This window comes from Pleurodeles waltl, chromosome 2_2, assembly GCF_031143425.1.
Source record: "Pleurodeles waltl isolate 20211129_DDA chromosome 2_2, aPleWal1.hap1.20221129, whole genome shotgun sequence".
Classification (NCBI taxonomy): domain Eukaryota; kingdom Metazoa; phylum Chordata; class Amphibia; order Caudata; family Salamandridae; genus Pleurodeles; species Pleurodeles waltl.
In genome coordinates, this window is record NC_090439.1 from 991,503,147 (window position 1) to 991,524,513 (window position 21,367).

Here is a 21,367-nt window from a genome sequence, read left to right on the forward strand (position 1 = left end):
CATCTCTCCAACTTGTTTTATCAAAGAAAATTCTAACTTGACTCCGTCTATTGTTCGGATGGGGTCCCAAAGGGCGTAACCATCAATCTCTGCTACCATCTACTGGTAACGCGTCCAGCCTTTATAAATTTCCGTATACCTGGACACGTTGGAGGTCGGTGAACCTTTTAACCGAGTTGGGTTCTCCTCATCCTAGAATAGTCGGATCACTTAAACTAATAATCAATGACTATTGGAATCGATAGCCAATACTCAATTAATAGATCAAAATAACACAATAGGAATCAATAACAGTTGGTATTTCGACGCACCATGACCTTTCAGTCATGAATAACCACACCAGTTTATTTAAAGTTAGTGAATTTATTTCCCTATATTAACAAAGCTAAAACGATATATATGAGTCTCAAAACCAAATGATATATGTATACGAACATTACTAGCTGTCCATAAGCGCAGAAGAAACATAATCTACGCAAAATCTGAATTATAATACATTCAGTTATGGCAATGCAAATCACTAATACGAGTAATTGAATTTGACTAATTGCATACATCGGTCAGCATGACAAGAATTAAATTCAACATGGTGCATCAAGTGAATACCTTAACTAACCTCTAATTAGCATTGGCATGTGGGACTTCATGCAAAATGAATTTAGTCAACACAAATTTGGAAAACTTCTAGCTTGGGCCCTATAAAATAGCAGTTGGTACCTAAAAGGAAAAACACAATGCATAATACAGTTATCCTTTCATAATTACCAAATACAATCAGCATACAAGGAAAGTCTTCGTCCTTCAGGTACCGGTTCGATCAGCATGGGGCAGATCTCAAAGGGCAGAATTAAGGGCAAGTTTCCTTGCAGCAGCAAGGAGAATGGGGCAAAGTTATTGCATGGGCAAGACGGGGCAACATTAAAGTTAAAGTCTCTAGGGTGAGAATCCTTAAAGTCTCTTTGTATGGAATAGAGAAAAGGGCATCAAGTTGTCGTCCAAGATGGCGTCTGGCATTTAGCTTCAAAGATGGCATCAAGAAAAAAAATGGCTGACTTCTCTTTGTCCGGTGGGTTTAAGTAAGAAACATTCTAAATTCTGCAGAGTCTTCCATTGGAGGGTTCATAGGATGGCTTAAATTTGACCAATGAATAGTGTCTTTCTCCTAGTACTCATTTATGCATACATTGTCCTTGGAGCCTTGGAACACAAGTTGCAACAATTTTGCCAATTAATTTTATCACTGTGCTTTTATTGTCCGCACCTGCAGGAGTTGACCTCGCATCAAAAGGGATGCAACCATCCTAGCACGAAACCTTGAGATAAGGGTATTAGTCATTTCTACTGGAAAAATATAACCTTTAAATGAAATAATATGCTTTTGTTAGTGCAAGTGAAAACCACGCAGTTGAATTTGAGACCAGGCGACTAGGCCAAAGCCTCTACTAAATTTAAGCTAAGCATAAAACAGTTTCAATCAAGAAAATCATAAAACACATTTGCAATTATAACGGATTACTTCATTTGTCAATTCTTCATGATTAATTAGGCTTGTTTATAATAATGGTGAACTACTCCGTGGGCACAATTTCCCACGTACATTATTTTCCTTTGCTAAAATCACACTACCTTATACGATTTTGTTACATGATATATGAATATATGTTAGTCCTTCTTTTTCTGCGTCATCAATACTCAGCACAGTTCTATATGGTATACTTGTGACTAATAGCGTTAGTGGGAAACAATTAACCTAGGAAACAAATTATTGAATCAACTCAACGTTAGAATAATATTGTCCCACAGCTTTTAAATAGTAAAAAGGGCTAGATGTACAAAGGCCTTTTGAATTTCTTAATGTGCCGAATCGCAATTTTGGCCTGTTAACAAATGCAAAAGAGCCTTTTCCCATGTACAAAGGCCTTTAGGGAATCGCAAAAAACAATTTCTACCCCGTAGAAATAGCATTTTTCAATTCCTTCAATAGGAAATTCCAAATAGGGATTTCCAAATTTGCGATTTCTTGGCACATGTACAAAGCATTTCCTAAATGCAAACTGAGCATTTAGAAAATGCATTTACCATCGACTTCAAGTGGATGTTAACCATGTGCAATTTTAAAAAAGCAACTGAAAATGCTTTTTTTAAAGTACAATAAAGCGCACACATGCCTCTACGGCATGTGTGCGCTTTACATGTGCACCACGTTTTTTGGGGTGCAGCAAGGAGGGGCCATCCTTGCTTTAGAATGTACTAATTTGCAATTTCCTATTAGGAAATTGCAAATCAGGAAATACTAAACCATTCATACCTGTGGGCCTTTAGGAATCGCTACTAAGGAATCTCTATTTTAGTACGTACCATTTTGCATTTCCTAAATAGCGATTTCTAATGAGTCACTTTTTAGAAAATGCAAAATAAGTATTTCAGAGATCTGGCCCTAAATCCTTGACAGATTTTAGGTGGTGTGGCATGGTTGGGTAGTTCAAAACAAAAATCACGGATCAGTATGTTATAGACTCCGAACATTCTTGGTACATTGCCATAATAAATAGATACCTGCACATCCACTGGTCATTGGACTATTACAGTGGAACAATCAGTGAGGTTACTCAGAACATGCTCCACAGCTAGCAGTAGAAGCCCTCAGATAAAGCATTTTGCACAACCCAGAAAGTTAGAAAAATAAGCAGTGTATGGCATCATCAGCAAATTAATGTACTAATACCATTCTAGGATTTTGACATTTGTATTCCTGCTTTTCTCTTTTTTACATAATTTATACAACAAACCATCAGCTATTTCAGAATTTAAGGTGCTGGCTTAATATGAAAATTGCAGAATTTCTAAAGCAAGCAAGATTTTACTTTGGTACAATATTTACCGTAAATTCATGACCTGCTTTGGCAAACTGTGATTGTGATTTCAGCTCCATCAGAACCACTGATTTCATTTGAGACCCCTGTCTACCAAGAACCTGCGCCTGACCATGTCTACGTTGATGTGGAGACGGTTCTGGCACAAGATTCAACTCGTGCTACATCACCAACTCCAACAACGCATCCTTCATCTCAAGCCCCAACTCGTGCATCATCGCCATCTGCAACACGTGCATCATCGCCAACTCCAACCCGTACATCTTCACCAGTTCCAGTACCCGACTCCGATACACAGAAAGCTGCAAAGTCGGCAACAGCAACCACAACCCCAGGGACTGGAAAGGGAGCAGATCAAAAGGTTTGCTATCTCTCTAAATTTTTCAGTGATGCATAGCAGCAAATGTAACCGCACTTAGCCTGTGGGGATGCAATATTCAATAATTCCAGTGTTTTATAATACATTTTAAGATTCTACTTTTGTACCTAAAATAGCAGAATAACGGGACCTATTTCTAATAGTACTCTCCTTGTTGATAACAGTTGTGAAGATGTGTATTACTGGACTTATGTATCTCTCTAAGATACTACAAACTGAGCAATCATTATAATTAAATTAACTTACTCATGACCAATATGTAAATAATGTGTAAGTATGGTTGTTATGTTATGTTATGTTATGTTATGCAGATTTGTGGAGCGCACTATCATCTGAGAAGGTGTCCTGGTGCTATATAAAGTTGTTATCTACTTCAGTGGGATTATAGATTAACTGGAGGAGACAATAATCTCAGTGGAACATCATCCCTGACTGCTAACCATACCTATGTTCCTCGCCGCAGGTTGTCTAAATGGCTCTATTTGATTTTGGATGAGACCGTCAACAAAACATAAGACTATACTGACAGGACAGAGTTTGTGCCATCTCCTAAGTGCAAATTTCCCCCTTTTTAAACTGATTGCTTACAGTTCAGTGTTTACGAAGAGTACGTTTTTTTACTCCTTCGTCTGTGCACACCTTGGAATGGAGATAACATGTTAATAGCACATGCTATTTATTTACATATCCAAGATTTGCACACAGCTTATGTACATGATTTGCTCTGCCGATTTACACCAGATTTTACACTTAGGAAATAAAGCAAGAAAAAAACTCTTGTGCCAGAAAGTGGGTTAATAATTTCTTAAAAGAGTATCCTCACCAACTTCATAAACCCTCCTCTGTTAGAAGAAAACATGGTGCTTTGAGAATCTCTGCTCACCCCCTGGCAGTTGTAGCACACAAAGCAGGCTATTCCCCAGAAAAAAGGGTGTTAAGTTCAAGCAATACCAAAAAATGTAAAGTCAAGAAAACAACACAATAAAATTACCAAAACAGCTTAGAAAAATAGTGAAAAATGAAGTAAGTTAAAATGCACCAAATAAGTCAATTAAAAAAGTTTAAAGGCAAAAACGCGTCTAGAAAAAGTAAATTGCCAGTGTGCAATTTATGTGCCAATTTACAATGGCCTTACTGGACAGTTAAATAGAACAATTTGGGGAATCCAATTTTACAGTGCCACTTTAAGGATGAAGAACACACAGTGTTGTCACTGGCTGTGTCAGTGTGCATGGTGTTCTAAGACCAACACAAATAGGGTCTAAGAAAAACAGTCCAGGTTGACAAACACAGAAATACAACTTTGCTGCACCCAGGCTTATGTCTTGATTCCCCAAATGGAGAGGTGTAATAAGAAAACCTACTTTCAATCCCCTCCATTCTCTATACTTTTTGAGATTTTAGCCTTTGATCAAGCTGTGCTCAAGAAGATAGAGTAAAAAGACAATGCTATCATTTATCTAGGAAAGAAAGAAGGGTGTTGGATGAATTGCATACCAATACCAATATGCTTATAAAGCCTGCAGACAAGTTCATAGGAATTGACACCCATATCAACACTATGTACAGACATGAAAGTCCTAGATGGCAATCATGGCCCTTACCTTCTGATGCAAATTACATCAATGGCAGAAGAGGCGGAATGGACTAGAAGGTCAAGATGCTTTACTTCCACACATTAACAAAATTACACAAACCTAGATGCCCACCATCTGAAAGTCCAATAGTTTATGGAACATGTACAGTCTTTGAACCTCTATCAACATATTGTGATTGGCTCCTAAGACCACTTGTCACATCTGTGTCCTTTTTTCAGAAGGGCACCAAAGAAGTCCTTATTTTAAACAAGGATCTTCCATTTTATCCTGACTATGAACATTTCATGAGTTTGGAGCTCTTCACACAAGTATACGACAGGAAGAGAAACTATTGATAATGGATAATCTCCTCTGACTAGTATTTGGGACTTTGTTACACTGGTACTTTTTGGGATAGCTTGTGCTAAGCTAACACTAACGAGGAATAATTTTAATTTGAAGGCACAATATATCAACAACTTCAGGGGGCATCTATGGGTGACACATTTGCATTGAACGTAGCATGCCTGTTCATCCATCATTTTGAGACTGAAATCGTCTATTAAGATAGAAATACTTTTGAAAGACTTGCAACTTTGGGGCAGGTAAATAGATAAAATGTTTACCATTTGGACAGCCTGAAAAGGACAAGCCTTGTACATTGTCTAATGGCAGAGTGCTCAAAATCATTACCTTACATTTACACACACTATTAGCCTTCTTGGATTTAAAGGTTTTACCCAAAAAGGGTAGCTTGACCACTGATGTCTACTACAAGCCCATTGACGTAATGGTCTTCTAAGATTTGACATTTTTCATTCCTCTCTTTAAGGGATAATTTATTGTTCGGCCAATTCCTTAGACTGTGACGCAAATTCACGGATATGGCATATTTTTACAACGTGGTAGATGGATGCTCTCTCTAGAAACCTCACAGCTAGGACAGTGACCCCATAAAACAGCCAGCATAGCTAAGAAAACCGCATATAATAACAACTGGGAGGCTCTATTAGAAAACCACATTCACAGTGCAAGTTTGGCTTGTGTCTTGTTCATCATACTACCAAATAGTGTGATAAAAACTTAGCAACGCCTCTTGGCATATTCTCAGCACTGGATTAATGATCCTAGAAAAATATTATTTTCCTTTAAAAGGATCCAAATCCTCATGACATGTTTGAACACACCAAACCATCTAAGTCTCCTCCTCAAAGAGTTATATCAACCCTCTCAGGGTATCCCACCAGTGACTATTGTGACATATGCGCATGTGTCAATTCATGAAAGCAATTAAAGAAGAAGATTTGGATTTAAACACCCTGTGGCAACTCAATAAACGCACAGATTGCAACACAGACAATGTCAAATACAAAATCATCTTGTCATATGGCCTTTGATTTATCAAGATGACAACTAGAAAGGTAGGCTTAAGAATATGGGAAAATAGAAGTCGGGTTAGACTCACCTAAATCTACGGGAGAATATTGGAAGTCTCCTGACACTCCCACAACAGTGGCCATCTTGGACTGGTCCGACACCATTCCCTGAACATCACACTCAGGCTAAGCCCTATTAAATCAACCCTCATTGACTAGGTCCTACTTATGTAGACACCCCTATGTCCTTCACCAAAAGGGAATTGCCCTCATTAACCAAAGCAACAGAGTTCTAATTTAGGCTTGAAAACCTCTGCCCTCCCTGGCAGCACCCGTAGCAACTTTCCTGAGACCTCTTTCCACTGACCTCATTACTAGTCATTGAGGTCCTAGAAAGTCCCCCCCCTATAATCTAAGATGATGACAAGAAACTCATGTCAGCAATTGCAGGCTACCACGGATCCTCAAACCCCTATACAACGCAACATTCTGAAACTCCATGGCCCAAACTCATTTTCCCTCACCTACCCCCAACCTCCCAGCTAAAGCCACCAACATTTTCAAACTTAGACTACTCAAACAACACACCAAAACCCTCATCGCAAACTTTTACTACAGCACATCCAGAGGGCAAGAGAAAACAAATTTCATCTTCTACACCATCTGCTTCGTGAAATGGAGAATTACCCTATCAAACTACCTATGAATAACCAAATCCACTAATATCCTATACGGCCAAGAACTACTAATTTCCAACTCACTCATCTTCAAAGGCAATGCTACAAAAACTATATACAAAACGGTAATGTCATGATCCAAGCCAACCGCATCTACTTGCACTCATTTGAATACATATTCCCAGTGCTACACAACACATCACCCGACCATCTAACACCCCAACCACAACACAACCCACTCTCTGGGGGCCACACAGGGAACAACGCGCATGAGACACGACAGTAGCTTACACTTCTTCTCTACCACGGGACACACGCTGCCATCCATGCATACTCCTTTGTTCTGTCTACCCCATCTCTCACAACTCCATCCAAAACTCGCTCTTTTCATAGCAGACTGTTCAGCAAGCCCCAACATGTCAGCCAAAGCTGTGCCCAACCCCAATGCCAGTCCTATACCTCAGCCCAACAAACCCCTTCAACAACCCTTCCACAAGCAACCCCCCAATTCCACACACCCCCCTCACCCCAGGCAGGATACCAACCAAAAGACACCAGTGCCCAAAAACCCCAACTGATCATTAGCCCTCACCAAAAGAATATCAAAGAAAGCATAAGGGTTCACACTGAACTCGTACCCTATACCTGCTCATGCCAGGGAAGAAACATGGGGATATAAGACTAACACCCCCAATGGCCTACAACCCCCATGTCCTGAGAAACATGTACATTTCAGCTAGCTCCTTAGCACACCCACATTCTCTCCATCAATCACTATGTTCACAATCGACTTAAACGAACTTCTTAACTAACATGAAATGGCAACTTTAGGCACTCTCTCCACTGAACCATTTGCCCAAGAATGGCTTAACTGAACGTTTGACTCATCTGGAAGGACAACTTGACACAATAACGCAGGGCATCAATAGCTCGACATAATAACGCAGGGCATCAACAACATCCTTATGAGCCTGAAAACGTACTCTGAATACGCACAACACTTACACCTCACCTGCTCCAGTATCACCAAACATCCCCTACGGTTGCCCAAAACTCTGCCAAACAGCTGGAACACAACATCTCCCAACAACCAATCCCATAGGCCAAAAATAACAAATTGCAAGATGTCCCTGAGCAAGGCAACTGAGATTGCAAAAATGTACAACCTTACAACAACCCTCACACATCCAACATCCAGGTAATCACCAGAATTGGTAGAGACATTAACCCTCCTGGGGCTGCCAGGCTACCACCACAGTTCTTTGAAATACATATGGCACCACCCCTCCCAGAAGCACACAAAAAGCAGCAATCACAACTCCATTCTCATCAACTGTAGGTCAGCAACCAAGCATGCAACAGAGCTGGCTGAAGGCATCCTGCATCATGACATTGCCTTAATCAAAGAAACGTGGCTAAATGAATCCTCCTATCTGATCCTTGACCTTCTCGTCCCTCCAGGATTCTCCATCACTAAAAAGGACAGAGAGTACCCCCAATATGATGGCATAGCTATCATCCACAAGAACACCATCACTATGGCAGAAGCAAACTCCCTATCCTATTGGACAGTTGAATATCTCAGCACCACCATAACGATAAAAAAACAATAACGTGATCAATGATAACATCCTCTACCACCCACCAGGAGACATGCTCGCCTTTGGTGAACAACTGCCATATCTGATAATGCACTGCTCTCTCTCTCTAATGCGAACAACATAATCCTAGGCATCTTCAACCTATAATGGAATACTGTGAAGGACACACTAATCAAATCCTTAAAGGAACTCTTCCTCAGCAAAAAGCAAGGAGCAAACCTACAACAAGGTATCAACCCTAGATGCCATTATAGCCCACAATGAAGCATAGATAACAAAGGTCCAATTGACTAGGCCGATCCCCACATCATTCTGTTCCACCAAGTGATCTAGAAAAACTCTCCCATGGTCAAGAAACCTTAATCAGATCCCCTTAACTGACCTAGAAAAAAAAATGTCTTCTCTACTCCCCCTACCACAAACAACCTAAGAACACATGTGCTTACAACTCACTACAGCTCAACGATGAAGATTGTCCTGGACCAGATAATCCCCCTGAAATTAAAAAGGGTCAGAGACACTCCCTCAGGAGCCTGGTTCAACAAAGACCTCAATTTGGAAAGAGGACAAGTAAGAGCTGCTGAAAGACTCTGGAGAGTTAACCCATCCACAATACACCTCTCTCAACTCAGAAGAGTACTCAGGAAATACAAAAATCTAATTCTGAAAGAAAGAGCCACCATCTTCCTCAATGAACTAGCTAAAGCAAGAAACCGCCCAAAGAGCTTTTTAACATCATTGAACAACAAACCATCAAACCAACCAATTGATGCTCCCCCTGTCTTAAAGGAACACTGCAACAACTTTTCCAAATCCTTCAATGAGAAAATCACGAAGACTGGACTATCCATAAACAACTACCCACAGAATTCCACTAGCAACTCTTCCCCCACAGTACAAGTTAACATAACCCCTGCACACTACTCTGTCCTCAGAACAGAGGACTGTCTCCCAGGGACTACTGGACTCTACCAGTGCCCAAGGCCCTCCACAGCACCCAAGAGCTGGAAGACATTCAAACCACTCACAGAGGAGGACATATCCATGGTGATTGCTAATTTCAAGAACTCCTCCCACTACGTAGACCCACTCCCAGCCTCTGTGGCAAAAAGCCTAAGCCAAACCTTAGCCCCTCTATGGACCAAAATATTAAACACCTCCCTGAGCAACAGGATTATGCTTGCCTCCCTCAAACAGGGCCAATAAACCCTGCTAAAAAAACACCCTGCATAGACCAGGAAGACCTCAACAGTTACAGGCCCATCTCCAACCTTCCATTCCTGGCGAAAGTTCTCAAGAAATGTGTTCTCTCCCAACTCAACCTTACACATTGGCACCAATAACCTTCTCGATTCACATCAATTGGGTTTCAGGAAGAAATGCAGCATCGAAACAGCAATACTAAATATAGCAGATGGCATACACGAATGCCTAGATACAAACAGATGCTGCATGTTCATCCTCCTAGACCTATCGGCGACCCTTGACATGGTTGACCACAAGCTTCTTTTGGACTACCTGCAAAAACAAATCAGAGCAGATGGCACAGTTCTGCTGTGGTTCACCTCATATCTGCATAACCACTCCCAACTAATAAAAATAAACCACTCAATGTCCTATATTTCTGCGATCACCCGAGGTGTCCCCCAAGGCTCAGTGCTTTCACCAACACTCTTCAACATCTACATGGAGCCCTTCACCGCAGTACTCAAACAAGCAAACATTGCCTACCCCCTTTAAGCAGATGACACCCAGCTTTCCCTGGAAATATCCTCTTTGAACGACATACACCAGCTTAATGCGAAGCTCATAAAAGTTCAAAACTGGCTATTGCACAACCAGCTCAAACTCAACCAAGAAAATACAGAAATTCTTGTTTCGTTCAACCACGGCCAATCACCATAGATCCAAAAATGGCTAAATAACCTCAACACTCCGAACTGCAAGCTGCCTATGGCAGACTCCACCAAATGTTTGTGGATTGCCTGGATTCAAGACTGGACATGAGCACACACATAAGGTTCACAGCGAAAGTCTCCTTCTATAACCTAAAACGCCTTAACAAAATTCCGTCCACCAAAGGACCTAAAAATCGCCATGCAAGCACCTGTTCTATCCAGACTGGACTATGGGAATGCCACCTTAACAAATGCACCTACAGCTTACCTATCTTCCATGGCAGCCACTCTAAATGCAGTCACAAGAATGCTTACCAGGGCAAAGAAGTATGACCACATCTCCACATCACTAGAAAATCTGAAGTGGCTACGGATCAAAACAAGCTGCCACTTCAAAAACTTCTTGTCTCACCCACAAACATCTATGCACTGGTAAACCAGACTACCTCCCTTCTAAGCTCACAAAAGTAGGCCAAACGAGAAATCTAAGAAGTTCCAACACCCTTCTTATCCTCCCCAAAAAACATATAAGCAAAGCTCTCTCGCTCTTTCTCTGGCAATGCACCCAAAATCTGGAACTCTCTCCCAGTACATAATAGAACTAACCCCTCCTTTGTGAGCTTCAAGAGACAATGAAAAGGATGCCTCCTAAATCAGGATCTTAGTCCACTGGGAAATGACTTCTAACTCATCCTGGAAACACTACCTCGTTATATGCATTCACTCTAAGGCCACATAGGTTACATTCTGAGCCCTTCTCAGTTATGTTGTTCTTTAGTGCAAGCAGTTGTCTTTTCAGATGGCCTTTTTATATAAATCTCATATGGACCACAACGCTCATAGGCAGATTACAATTAACATGATGCCCATTAACACCATTATAACTATTGAATGATCTGTGGTGATGCAGACACCTCCCTTATATATGCACATGATAGATATCAATCTCCCTATCAGTGGCTGTGTTGACATATCCTTCAGTGATCTTGCAATAGGCACCGATACCTGACTTACAATGTCGGTTGTTTGTTCTCCTTTCATATTATTTCACATTGGGCACATAACACCTGACTTTTATGCGAAATGCTAAGCTAATTCATAGCAACTCCTAAAACAGCCAGCAACACTTACACTTGAGCAGAAGGTGTTGAAAAGTGATTACACGATAGTTAACAAATCATGTGTGTTCCAATACTTGATTTATTATGGGCCAGTTCGTGTTTCTCGCATTTGGCTGGCCCACTGCCGGGCAATTCAAAATGACTTATTTTGTCAAATACACATCACGTTGAGCAGTGAGTGGCTGTGGTTACTTGCGCGGTACACTGCCAGTGCATGTGAAGTCTTGAGCATCCCTCCGGACACTCGGTGTCATGCGCACCACTTGTGAAAGGGGTGGGTAGTGAATGTTTAAAAGACAAGCAGCCGAATAGTGAGATTCACTGTTTGGAGGGTGAAAGGCTATCAGTATAGGTGCCATGAGTGGTACTACTGCTTGAAGAAGTAAGTCTTGGGACTATTTTTATACCAAATTAACAATGGACGTCTTAACAGACATATTGACATTTTGTTTCAGAGAGAATCAGAGCTCTCTTTATTTCTTCATTATTTTGTGACTACAAAGGGGTTCTTTAGCTCTCCGTCCATGTGGTTACCACCCCAATTTTTATACTGTAAGACAGCAGTAAGCTCTGCCTGTTCAGCATTTTGCAGTGGCATACAAAGAGTGCAGCATGGAGTGTAATGTGGGGTCATTTTTAATCAACATAATTAATGCACACTTATAGAGTTAGCTCAGACCTACAAGATAAATTGTTGCTATTATGAACCTGATATCCCTATTAAAGTGCCTGTCATAGTCTCATAAATGTTTGGGTGATAGCTGCTGATCGGTCTATGCATCCATGAGTATACAGTTCTTAGTTCTTACTTTGAATATTTGTGCACCATTCACACAACCAACACCTTACACCTTATTGTTTCCACCAGCACAGTAGGGATAGTGGGCCAGATGTACGAAGCCTGTTTGCATTTCTTAATGGTCCGAATCACTATTTCAGACAGTTAGGAAATGCAAACTGGCCTTTTCTTATGCACAAATCCCTTCAAGGAATTGCAATTTCTACCCTGTAGCAATCGCAATTTGTGATTCCCAGAATAGGAAATTGCAAAAAGGAATTTCCTATTTGCAAATCCTATTCTGATGTACCATGCATTTCCTAAATGCAACTTGGGCATCTAGGAGATGCAATTACAATCGACTTGAAGTCGATGGTAATCAGATACAATTTCAAAAAAGCACCCCAAAGTGCTTTCTTTAAAGGCAATAGAGCACACATATGCCCCTTAGACCTATGTATGCTCAACTGGTGCACCCCTATATTTGAGGTGCACCAAGGGGGGCCTTTTGCCCATTGCCATCCTTGGTTTTGCAATTCCTAAATAGCGATTTCCTAATAAGAAATCACTATTTAGGAAATGCAAAACTGGCCCATTGACTCAAATGCAATGGGATTTCCTAATAGCGATTTCCTAATAGCGCTTCCTACTATGTAGGAAGCGCTATTAGGAAGTGCTATTTTCGGTGAGGGTTTTAGCATCCTATAAATAGGTGTGCCCTATGGGTTAGTATGATCCTTTTCTCCTCTTGACAAACATAAATGCAGTGTGTGCTGGTCAGGTACACACATTTGATGTGCGAGGAATCTTGTGAGATAAACTTTCCTGAAGGTTGGGCAGTCTCCGTGTGCCCTTTGCTGGTTACAAAGTGAAATTGCTTGACATCAAAAAGAGCATCAGATTTACGTCATCAGGACTGATGAACAAACACTTGATCTCCTCTGGTGAAGATAATGTCCTTTGCATGTAACCGTTAATCAGCATAGGACTTCATTTTCTGTTTATGGATCACATCTGTTGCCCATGTCTATGTATCATTTTTTGATCTGGCGTAGGTCCACTGAGGCAACTTGGTCGTTATGGCTTTCCCGAACATAAAAGCTGCAGGGCTTTCACCTGTGGCCAAGTGAGGAGTTGAATGGTAAGCTCGTAAAGTGGAATTTAAAACAGTCTTAAGGTTGAGCTTCTCTAACATAGCATGCTGAAGAGCTTTCTTTAGCGTACTCATGAAATGTTCAACAAGGCTGTTAGCCTGGTGCCAAAGAGGTGTGCTCTTCTGATGCTTCACATTAAGCAGATTGAGGAAGTCTCTGAATTCTCTGCTATTAAATGGTGGGCCATTTTCACTTTTCAAAATCGCGGGAATGCCTCATGTCGCAAAGATGTAATCTAAACTCTCAATGACTCTTTCCTGAGTGATAGACTAGCGATCTTCAACTAATGGGAAGCGAGAGTTCGTCCACAGCTACCATCAGGTGATGTCCATTGTCAAGTGGACCGAAAAGGTCAACAGTAATTGTTTTCCAAGCATGCTTTGATAACTCCAACATGTTTAACAGATATTGAGTAGTTTTCACTGCTAGGCAGTTACATAGATGACAGGTTTTCAACTCTTGTTCAAATTGTCCATTTGGATGAGGAAGCCAGACTTGGGGCCTGATTACAAGTCTGGAGGTCACTAGACTGCCATGTTTGCAGGCGGTCTGACCGCCTCATTACAACCCTGGAGGTCAGGCTGCCAGCTCCTCCAGGATCAGCGATCCCGGCAGTCTGGAGGTTGGTTGCGGTCCTAATATGTCCTAATTATGACCTCATCTCCACCAGCCTTTTCATGGCGGTGTTATGGCAGAGAACAGGTGCAGAGGCCCCTGCACTGCCCATGCACTTGGCATTAGCAGTGCAGGGCTCCCCCTGGCCAGCACCATCACAATGTTCACTGTCTGCGGTACAGACAGTGAACATTGCAAGGGTGCTGGCGCAGGCTACAGCATTGCTGCCAGCTCGATTACGAGCCGGAGGCAATGCTGTAGCCTGTTTCCTGCTAGGCCAGCGGTCGGGAAACTCAGGTTTCTGCCCGCTGACATAGCAGGAATCTCTTAATGTCACTGGCGGGGAGGTTGTCGCGTAGGTGGTGGCCACCCTGTCGGGAGTATGGTGGGAAGGTTTTTCGTCCACCAAACTTGAAATAGGGCCCTTGATCTCGGAGAGTTTGTTTCGTGGCAACAATTGTGCAGTGTCCTTCATGGGCCACTTCAATCAATTGCCGTCACAGACTCTCCGGAATAACAATTCTTGAACCTCTAAAATAATACCTTCTTGTGTTACAGACAGTTCACAGTTTTTGTATTTCTGATACTCGTTGTCACTGTTGAGAGGTCAAGTATGTTGATTCCATGACTGACGGGTAATAATGTCTTTTAAACAGCATGTCACTATCTTGACTCATGGCAATGACAATTTATTCCAACAAAATGGCAGCTGGTGTGTTTGATTTCACAATGAACTTCATGTAGGGTTCAGCAGTCTTAGATGGGGTACCTTGACATTGTATTGACACTCTTGAGAAGTAGTCAGCAGGGTCTTGATCTGTTCCTGACGGTGTACAATTTGATAGTTGTACTCTTGCAACCGTAGACCCCAATGTTCAATTTGTGGAGGCATCTTGGCCTTTGGATTACCAAAGGTAGTCAATAACTCTTGATGATCTGTCACAAGCGTGAAAGGTTTTCTGTATAGGAACACATGGAAATGTTCACAAGCCCACACCACTTCTAAACTTTTTTTTTCGGGTTGGGAGTATGCATGTTCAGTCTGTGACAAACGTTTACTCGCATAAACCACAATATGTCTTTGAGCATTTGGCTGTTTACTGTGCTATGCAAGCATAGCGCCTAGCCTGACTGGGGTAGAAGCAAGAACTTCAGTATGTAACTTTGGATCAAACTATGCCATTTCAGTAGCATTTTCAATAGCTTGTTCTTTTAAAGCTTTGCTCATTTACATGTGAGCAGTGAAATGAAACATTCTTTTTTTGTCAGCTTTGTGGAGCACTCGCAGTGGCAAAGTCTTGTAAATATCTAGAGCAGTAGCTGGCCATGCCAAGGAATAAACATACTGTGGAAACATCTTATGGGGGCCTGAGAGTTGACAATGCTTGTACGCTAGCCGGATCGGGTGTCATACCTCTTTCAGAAAAGATATGACCAAAGAACTTTAACTTTGTCATGTTGAATTCACATTTTTCAGAATTTAACATTAAACTTGGCTCAACAAGTAAACAACACACTTGCCTTAATGCATTGTCATGTTCTTTTTGTGTAGATCTGAAAACTAATATGCCATTGCTAGAGTTGAAAGCATTTACAACAGGTTGTATGATATGTCTAACACCACCTTGAAACATCTCAGCAGCTGATGACACACGAAAACGTAGGCTTTTGTATCAGAATAGACCAATGTATGTAGAAAAGGTTGTTATGTGCTTGCAATTCTCCTTGAGTTCTAACTAATTAAATACTTTATCCAAGTCAAGGCAAGAGAAGGCTTTCGCACCGTTTAATTGTGTTATCATGTCAGCAATGTGCGGACCTAGATGTCGTTCTCTTAAAATAGCCTTGTTTGCTTGACGCATATCCACACATATCTGTACTCCTCCTTCATTGTCCTTTTTAGGTTCTACCACTATGGGAGAAACCCATGACTTTTGTACCAGTAGAATGCTCAATAATATCATGTTTTAGCAATGATTCAAGTTTCTATGTCTCTGAACAACAGGACAGCATCATCATTGATATGTAATTATACTTTCATACTTTTAAGATTTCCTACCCCATGAAATAATGAAGGGAACTGACTTACTACTTTGTGATGAGCATTCCTTTTGTAGTTGACCAAGCTCAGTCCCATGTCTGCACCTGTGCTGAAACTGAGTAGACAGGCACTTGATGCTGTACCTTGAAGTACATGAATCAGTACTTCCAATCTTGTCTTCTTGTGCTTCATATTCGCTACCAATGAACCTTCACTTTTCAAAGGCATTGATGCAGCTCAGGTCTGCACTTTTGTCTTTGATGGCGTACATCGTGGCAATAGAGATAATTCATTGTATTTCTCTTCAGGCATTCTATTTATTGATGCACCACTGTCAATTGTGAAAGGTACTGCTCAATCATTTATTTTTATTGTAATCTTTGGACAATGTTTGAATCACTTGGGTGTTTTTTCATGTTGACTTTTCTTTCACTGGTATTTCTCCTCAAATGTGGAGAGTCCAACATGTGCACACCTTTCTGAGGTTAACATCAGTTTTATACAGTAAGCCTTTTCACTTCCACTCAATGCAGGTACTGACGAGCTTTTCAACAATGATTTAGAAGATGATTGTCTTTGTTAGGTGTCAATTTGTCTCAGTTGATGTGGTCACTTGGCCTTGAGAGCATGTGTCAAGCGTTGCTTTTGGAATGTTCAGTCGGCCATTTTGTCTTCGTGCCATGGCACATTTACTTTTTCTTTCACCTTGCAAACCGTCACACAATGGTTATCTTTACCTCAGCCTTTACATATCTGTCTGATGGAGGGACATTTACCCTTTTGTGGAAAGGACAATCCACATCGGAAACACAACTTCTTTTTCCGTGGAGACATCACCTTTTCATGTTGATGACTGACTCACGTTGGGCACCTCCAACCTCCATGCCAGCAGCTTGTTGATCAGCATGCTCCTCAGTTCCAGCAGCCAAGCCTTCAGCAGTAGTACTCCATATAATGTATAGCTCTACATTGTGTTATAGTGCTGTATCTTTCTGTATGGACTTGTTCATAGTTTCTTGACCTTTGATACATAGACTTCTCAGTAAAGCTTTTTTTATCTTCATATGCTTTCCATCTGTTGGGGTTGTGCTTTGACTCCAGATGCGCCAACCGTCAGTTCGGCACTTCAACGAAGGCACACGTGGTATGCACAAGCAGTTTGCTTGGACCACAGCAAACTCTACGGGAGAACACTGTTGCTCATCGGGTTACTTATCACATATCACCTTATCACCCATCACCTCCCCAGTCTGGGTACCTGCCAGTGAAAGCACCACAAATGGAGCTATGTATTACAGGTCTTTATTCTTTAGTGTGTAGCCGCAAACTCAACATTTTAAACATGCATTCACTTCACTATATTCTAGAACTTCTGTCATCACTCTATGGAGTCTTTCAGGATACAAAAAGGTTCCATCATACATACTCACAATACATGACAGAGTTGATATTATATTTGTCAGTCAACCATGCTAGAGAAGCACAAATGAAGTTCCATGTTTCAGCACTGCTGACTCCAAAGTCTTCTGCAGTTTCTTAAAGGTGTAACAAACAGCACAGTGAGCTGTCACCTCATAGTAAAGAGATTCACCAAATGACTAGACCAATGGTATATTTTGTTGTTTGTATTCTCCCATTCTTGTGCCCATGGTCAAAACTGCCATCAGAAACACTTCCTAGTTGATGAATATCGTGCTTAGCCAGCCTTCAAAATGGCTCTGCCACTATTTCCAAACAGTTAAAACTAGGTTTCAATCAATAAATCAATCATTTGTTGAGCATGGCACTGTCACCTCTGGGGGTATCTGGGCACTGGGGTGCAATGTCTCTGTCGAAGAGCCAGGTCTTGAGTCTCTTCCTGAAGTTTGCCAGTGATGGTGCAGTTCGGAGGGGGAGGTCGTTCCAGCCCTTGGCAGCAATGTAGGAAAAAGAGCAGCCACTGCTGAGGTTGCACCAGATTCTGGGTGTGTGAGGGCCAGAGAGGATGAACGCAGGAGTCTGGTGGGTTGGTGTAAGTGGTGGTTGATGTAGTACAGTCCTTGATTGTGTAGGGTTTTGTAGGCGTGCATGAGGAGTTTGAAGTGGCATCTCTTCTGGACGGGGAGCCAGTGGAGGTTTTTGAGGTGGGGGTGATGTGGGTGTTCCTGGGACTGTCCAGGATGAGTCTGGCTGTGATGCTCTGTAATGTCTGGGGTCTCATAAGGAGCTGGGAGGGTATGCCAGCATAAAGAGCATTACCGTAGTCGAGGCGGCTGGTGACGAGGGCCTGAGTTACAGTTTTCCTGGTGTTAGCTGGGACCTATCTGAAGATTCTGGGGAGCATGTGGAGGGTGTGGAAACAGGAGGAGGTGACCTGGTTGATCTGCCACATCATGTCAGCTCACTGATGAGGATGATGCCAGGGTTTCACACGTGGTTTGTGGGTGTGGGAGTGGGTCCAAATTCAGCTGGTCACCATCTATCGTCAAATATGGAGGTGTTTTTCCTGGAGATCAGAACTTCCACCTTGTAGGAGTTAATTTGAGGCTGATTTTTTCATCCAGTTGGCTATGTTAGTCATGGCGTTGCAGAAGTTAACTCTGGTGGTGAACAGGTCTTCAGTAAGCAAGAAGATGAGTAGAGTATCATCTGTGTAGGAGATGATGTTGAGTCCGTGAGATCTGACGATGTTGGCCAGGGGGGTCATGTAGGTGTTGAACAATGTGGGCCTGAGGATGAATCTTGGGGTACACCTTAAATGATGTTCATGGCTGCAGAGGTGAAGGGACACTCTGAGTGTGTCCTGTCAGGAAGGAGGCGATCCATTTGAGGGCGTTGTTTTGTATTTTGATGCTGTGGAGCCTGTTGATGAGGGTGTGGTGGTGTCAAAAGCGGCTGGTAGGTTGAGGAGGATCAGGGCGACTGTTTCTCTGCGATCGAGGAGTGCTCTGATGTTGTCTGTGGGGTTAATGAGTGCAGTCTCCGTGCTGCTCGGTTTCGACTCTGTAAGCAATAAAACATCTTCAGGTAGAAAATAACCAGCGAGGAAATCTTTGGGCTCTTTTCATTGAGAAGTTCCCTGATGGGTGGAGCCAGTTAATCCCTGATGTGCAATATGATGGCAGACATATTTATGAACAGTAAACTGGATTCCAGCTAACCTCTGTTGCAGAAATGTCTTCTAAAAGAAGTCACAGCTTTTGCCATGTTTCAACAGAAGTGTATCCAGGTCTTCCCCCTAGCTACACTCTCTCAAATGTAAACACTGTGAATATCATCAATACAGGGCCTGAGAGTGAGTACCAACTACCTCAAACACAGTCTGGTACTTATTTGCTTTTGTGTATCAGTTAAGTCTACATGACTATTTTAGTATAAACTGATGTAAGGAGAAAGTGTCCTTTCATTCCATCATAATAAACCTATAAAGATGGGGACACACAGGTCAGTCTTTGTTTATTCATATGGAATTGTAAAAGGTACTAAAAACAGGAAGTAGGTGACACCTGCTCAGCCTTTCACCACCACTGTAAATGCATGGCAATCAGCTGCATACAACCAGCAATAGAGAATACTAATAGTAATAATAATAATAATGTAAACAATGACATTGTTTCTTTAAAGTAATATCAAGTTTAAGAGTGAATATAACTGTTAAAACATTCACTAGATATAATGTTCATGTCTGTTTCTAAGAAGGAAGCATAAACTGTACATTTCACTCCAGGGCCATTCACTGGGGACTCCACTAATTGACCAAGTACCATTACTGCTCCTTGTTCCTCATTCCGCAGATACAGAAAGAAGCATTTTGGCATCCCCTTGTCATATGAGCAGCTCAGGGTTATGAACCTCAAGGTTCCTGACTATAGGAGATGGGCTTGAGGACACCCCTTGATTTTGCAATATTATCAAACATTTATCCCAATAACATCCTTTGCCAATCACCCATTCACATTTTTGGTATCTGAACAATCTCTCCAAAATTAAATAGTGAAAGACATGTTTGAAAATATGGACAGAGAGTTTCATGTTATTTTATGTTAAAGTCACATAATGAATGCACATTCTGCCATTGGTATGGTCTTGTGAGTTTGGGTGCTTCCAAACTCTGGCCCAGATTTATCAAGGGCTTATGTTGCATCATGCAATATGACGCAAGGCAACACAAGCCCTTAGGTCAGACTTATTATGCCATGCAGAGCCACCTTCTATGGCATAGTAAATATGGAGTACTGCAAGGCTCTGCGCTGGGAAGGCGTTTCATGGGTGAAGTGTGGTGTTCCTACGCATACACCCATGGGTTTTGGTGCATTCCCAGAATTACTAAGACTAGTAAACCTGAGAATGTGTCATAATGCGGTGTAGCAAGGAGAAAATTTGTATTTCTCCTCATTATTTCTTCTTCTACCTGTGCTGCATTCTGCAGCACACATAGAAAGAGGTAGAAGCCTCTGGGAATTATTTTTCATGCAGGAAGGTGTCCCTAGCTGTACAAAAACAGTCCTGACTGCAACACAGGCACCCTTTCACCATGGCGCAAGGATGCCTGCATTAGCGCTTGACAGCCAGAAGTGCACAAATGCAGAGTGAGAGCGGGGATGTGCCATATGTTAGTAATTATGGCACATTCCTGCTCGCTTCATTCGATGCAGCACAGCAAGCTGTCTTGCCGCATTGTGTTGTGCCAAACGTTGATAAATCTGGCCCTCTGTTTTGAGTTTTCCATGATGGACTGGAGTCTAATTCAACCTGGGATGATTTGTCTTCCGTTGTATATTGGGTCAGTTTGTTTAATGTTGGTGTCACGTTCATTAGGTTGTGAGTGTGTGTTTGTGGTCTTATGAGTGAAACTGGAGAGTTATATCAATTTGCATACATAGCTTCTCAATTGGTAGGAAAGGCTTCTGCCCATCAAATTAATACATGTTTAGCCAATTAATTGTCATGAGTGTGCTTATTTGTTTGCCAACATCTGGTATATTTAGGCTAAGTGTGATTTATGTTAAGAGATCTGATTACTAGTTTTTTAAAGATTATTATGTGGCATGTTTCGTATGGTAATAATTCTGTGTCGGTGCTTTATTGATTTTTGTTTTTTGCTGTTTTTAGTGGAGAGTGATGTTGTGTGCATAATACTACTTTGCTACCGTCCTAATTTAAAGTATGATGGTTTTATCTCTGTCCTTCAAGTTGGCAAAGGGCATTAGGTCCACCACCCTTATGACCAGAGGACTGCCCTGTTTAGAGATCAGAGCAGCAGTGATTTCTGTGCGTCCACAGGGGCTGAAGTGGATC

At 41.7% G+C, this 21,367-nt stretch overlaps 1 protein-coding gene across 1 annotated transcript in view; it reads left to right on the forward strand.

Annotated features, from left to right (window-relative positions):
• FER1L6 (fer-1 like family member 6) overlaps positions 1–21,367 on the forward strand; it is a 682,981-nt gene that overhangs the window by 519,167 nt on the left and 142,447 nt on the right. The window contains exon 26 of the mRNA XM_069220715.1: positions 2,927–3,234. Coding sequence (XP_069076816.1) covers positions 2,927–3,234 — 308 coding nt within the window. The remainder of the gene's footprint in view (positions 1–2,926; positions 3,235–21,367) is intronic.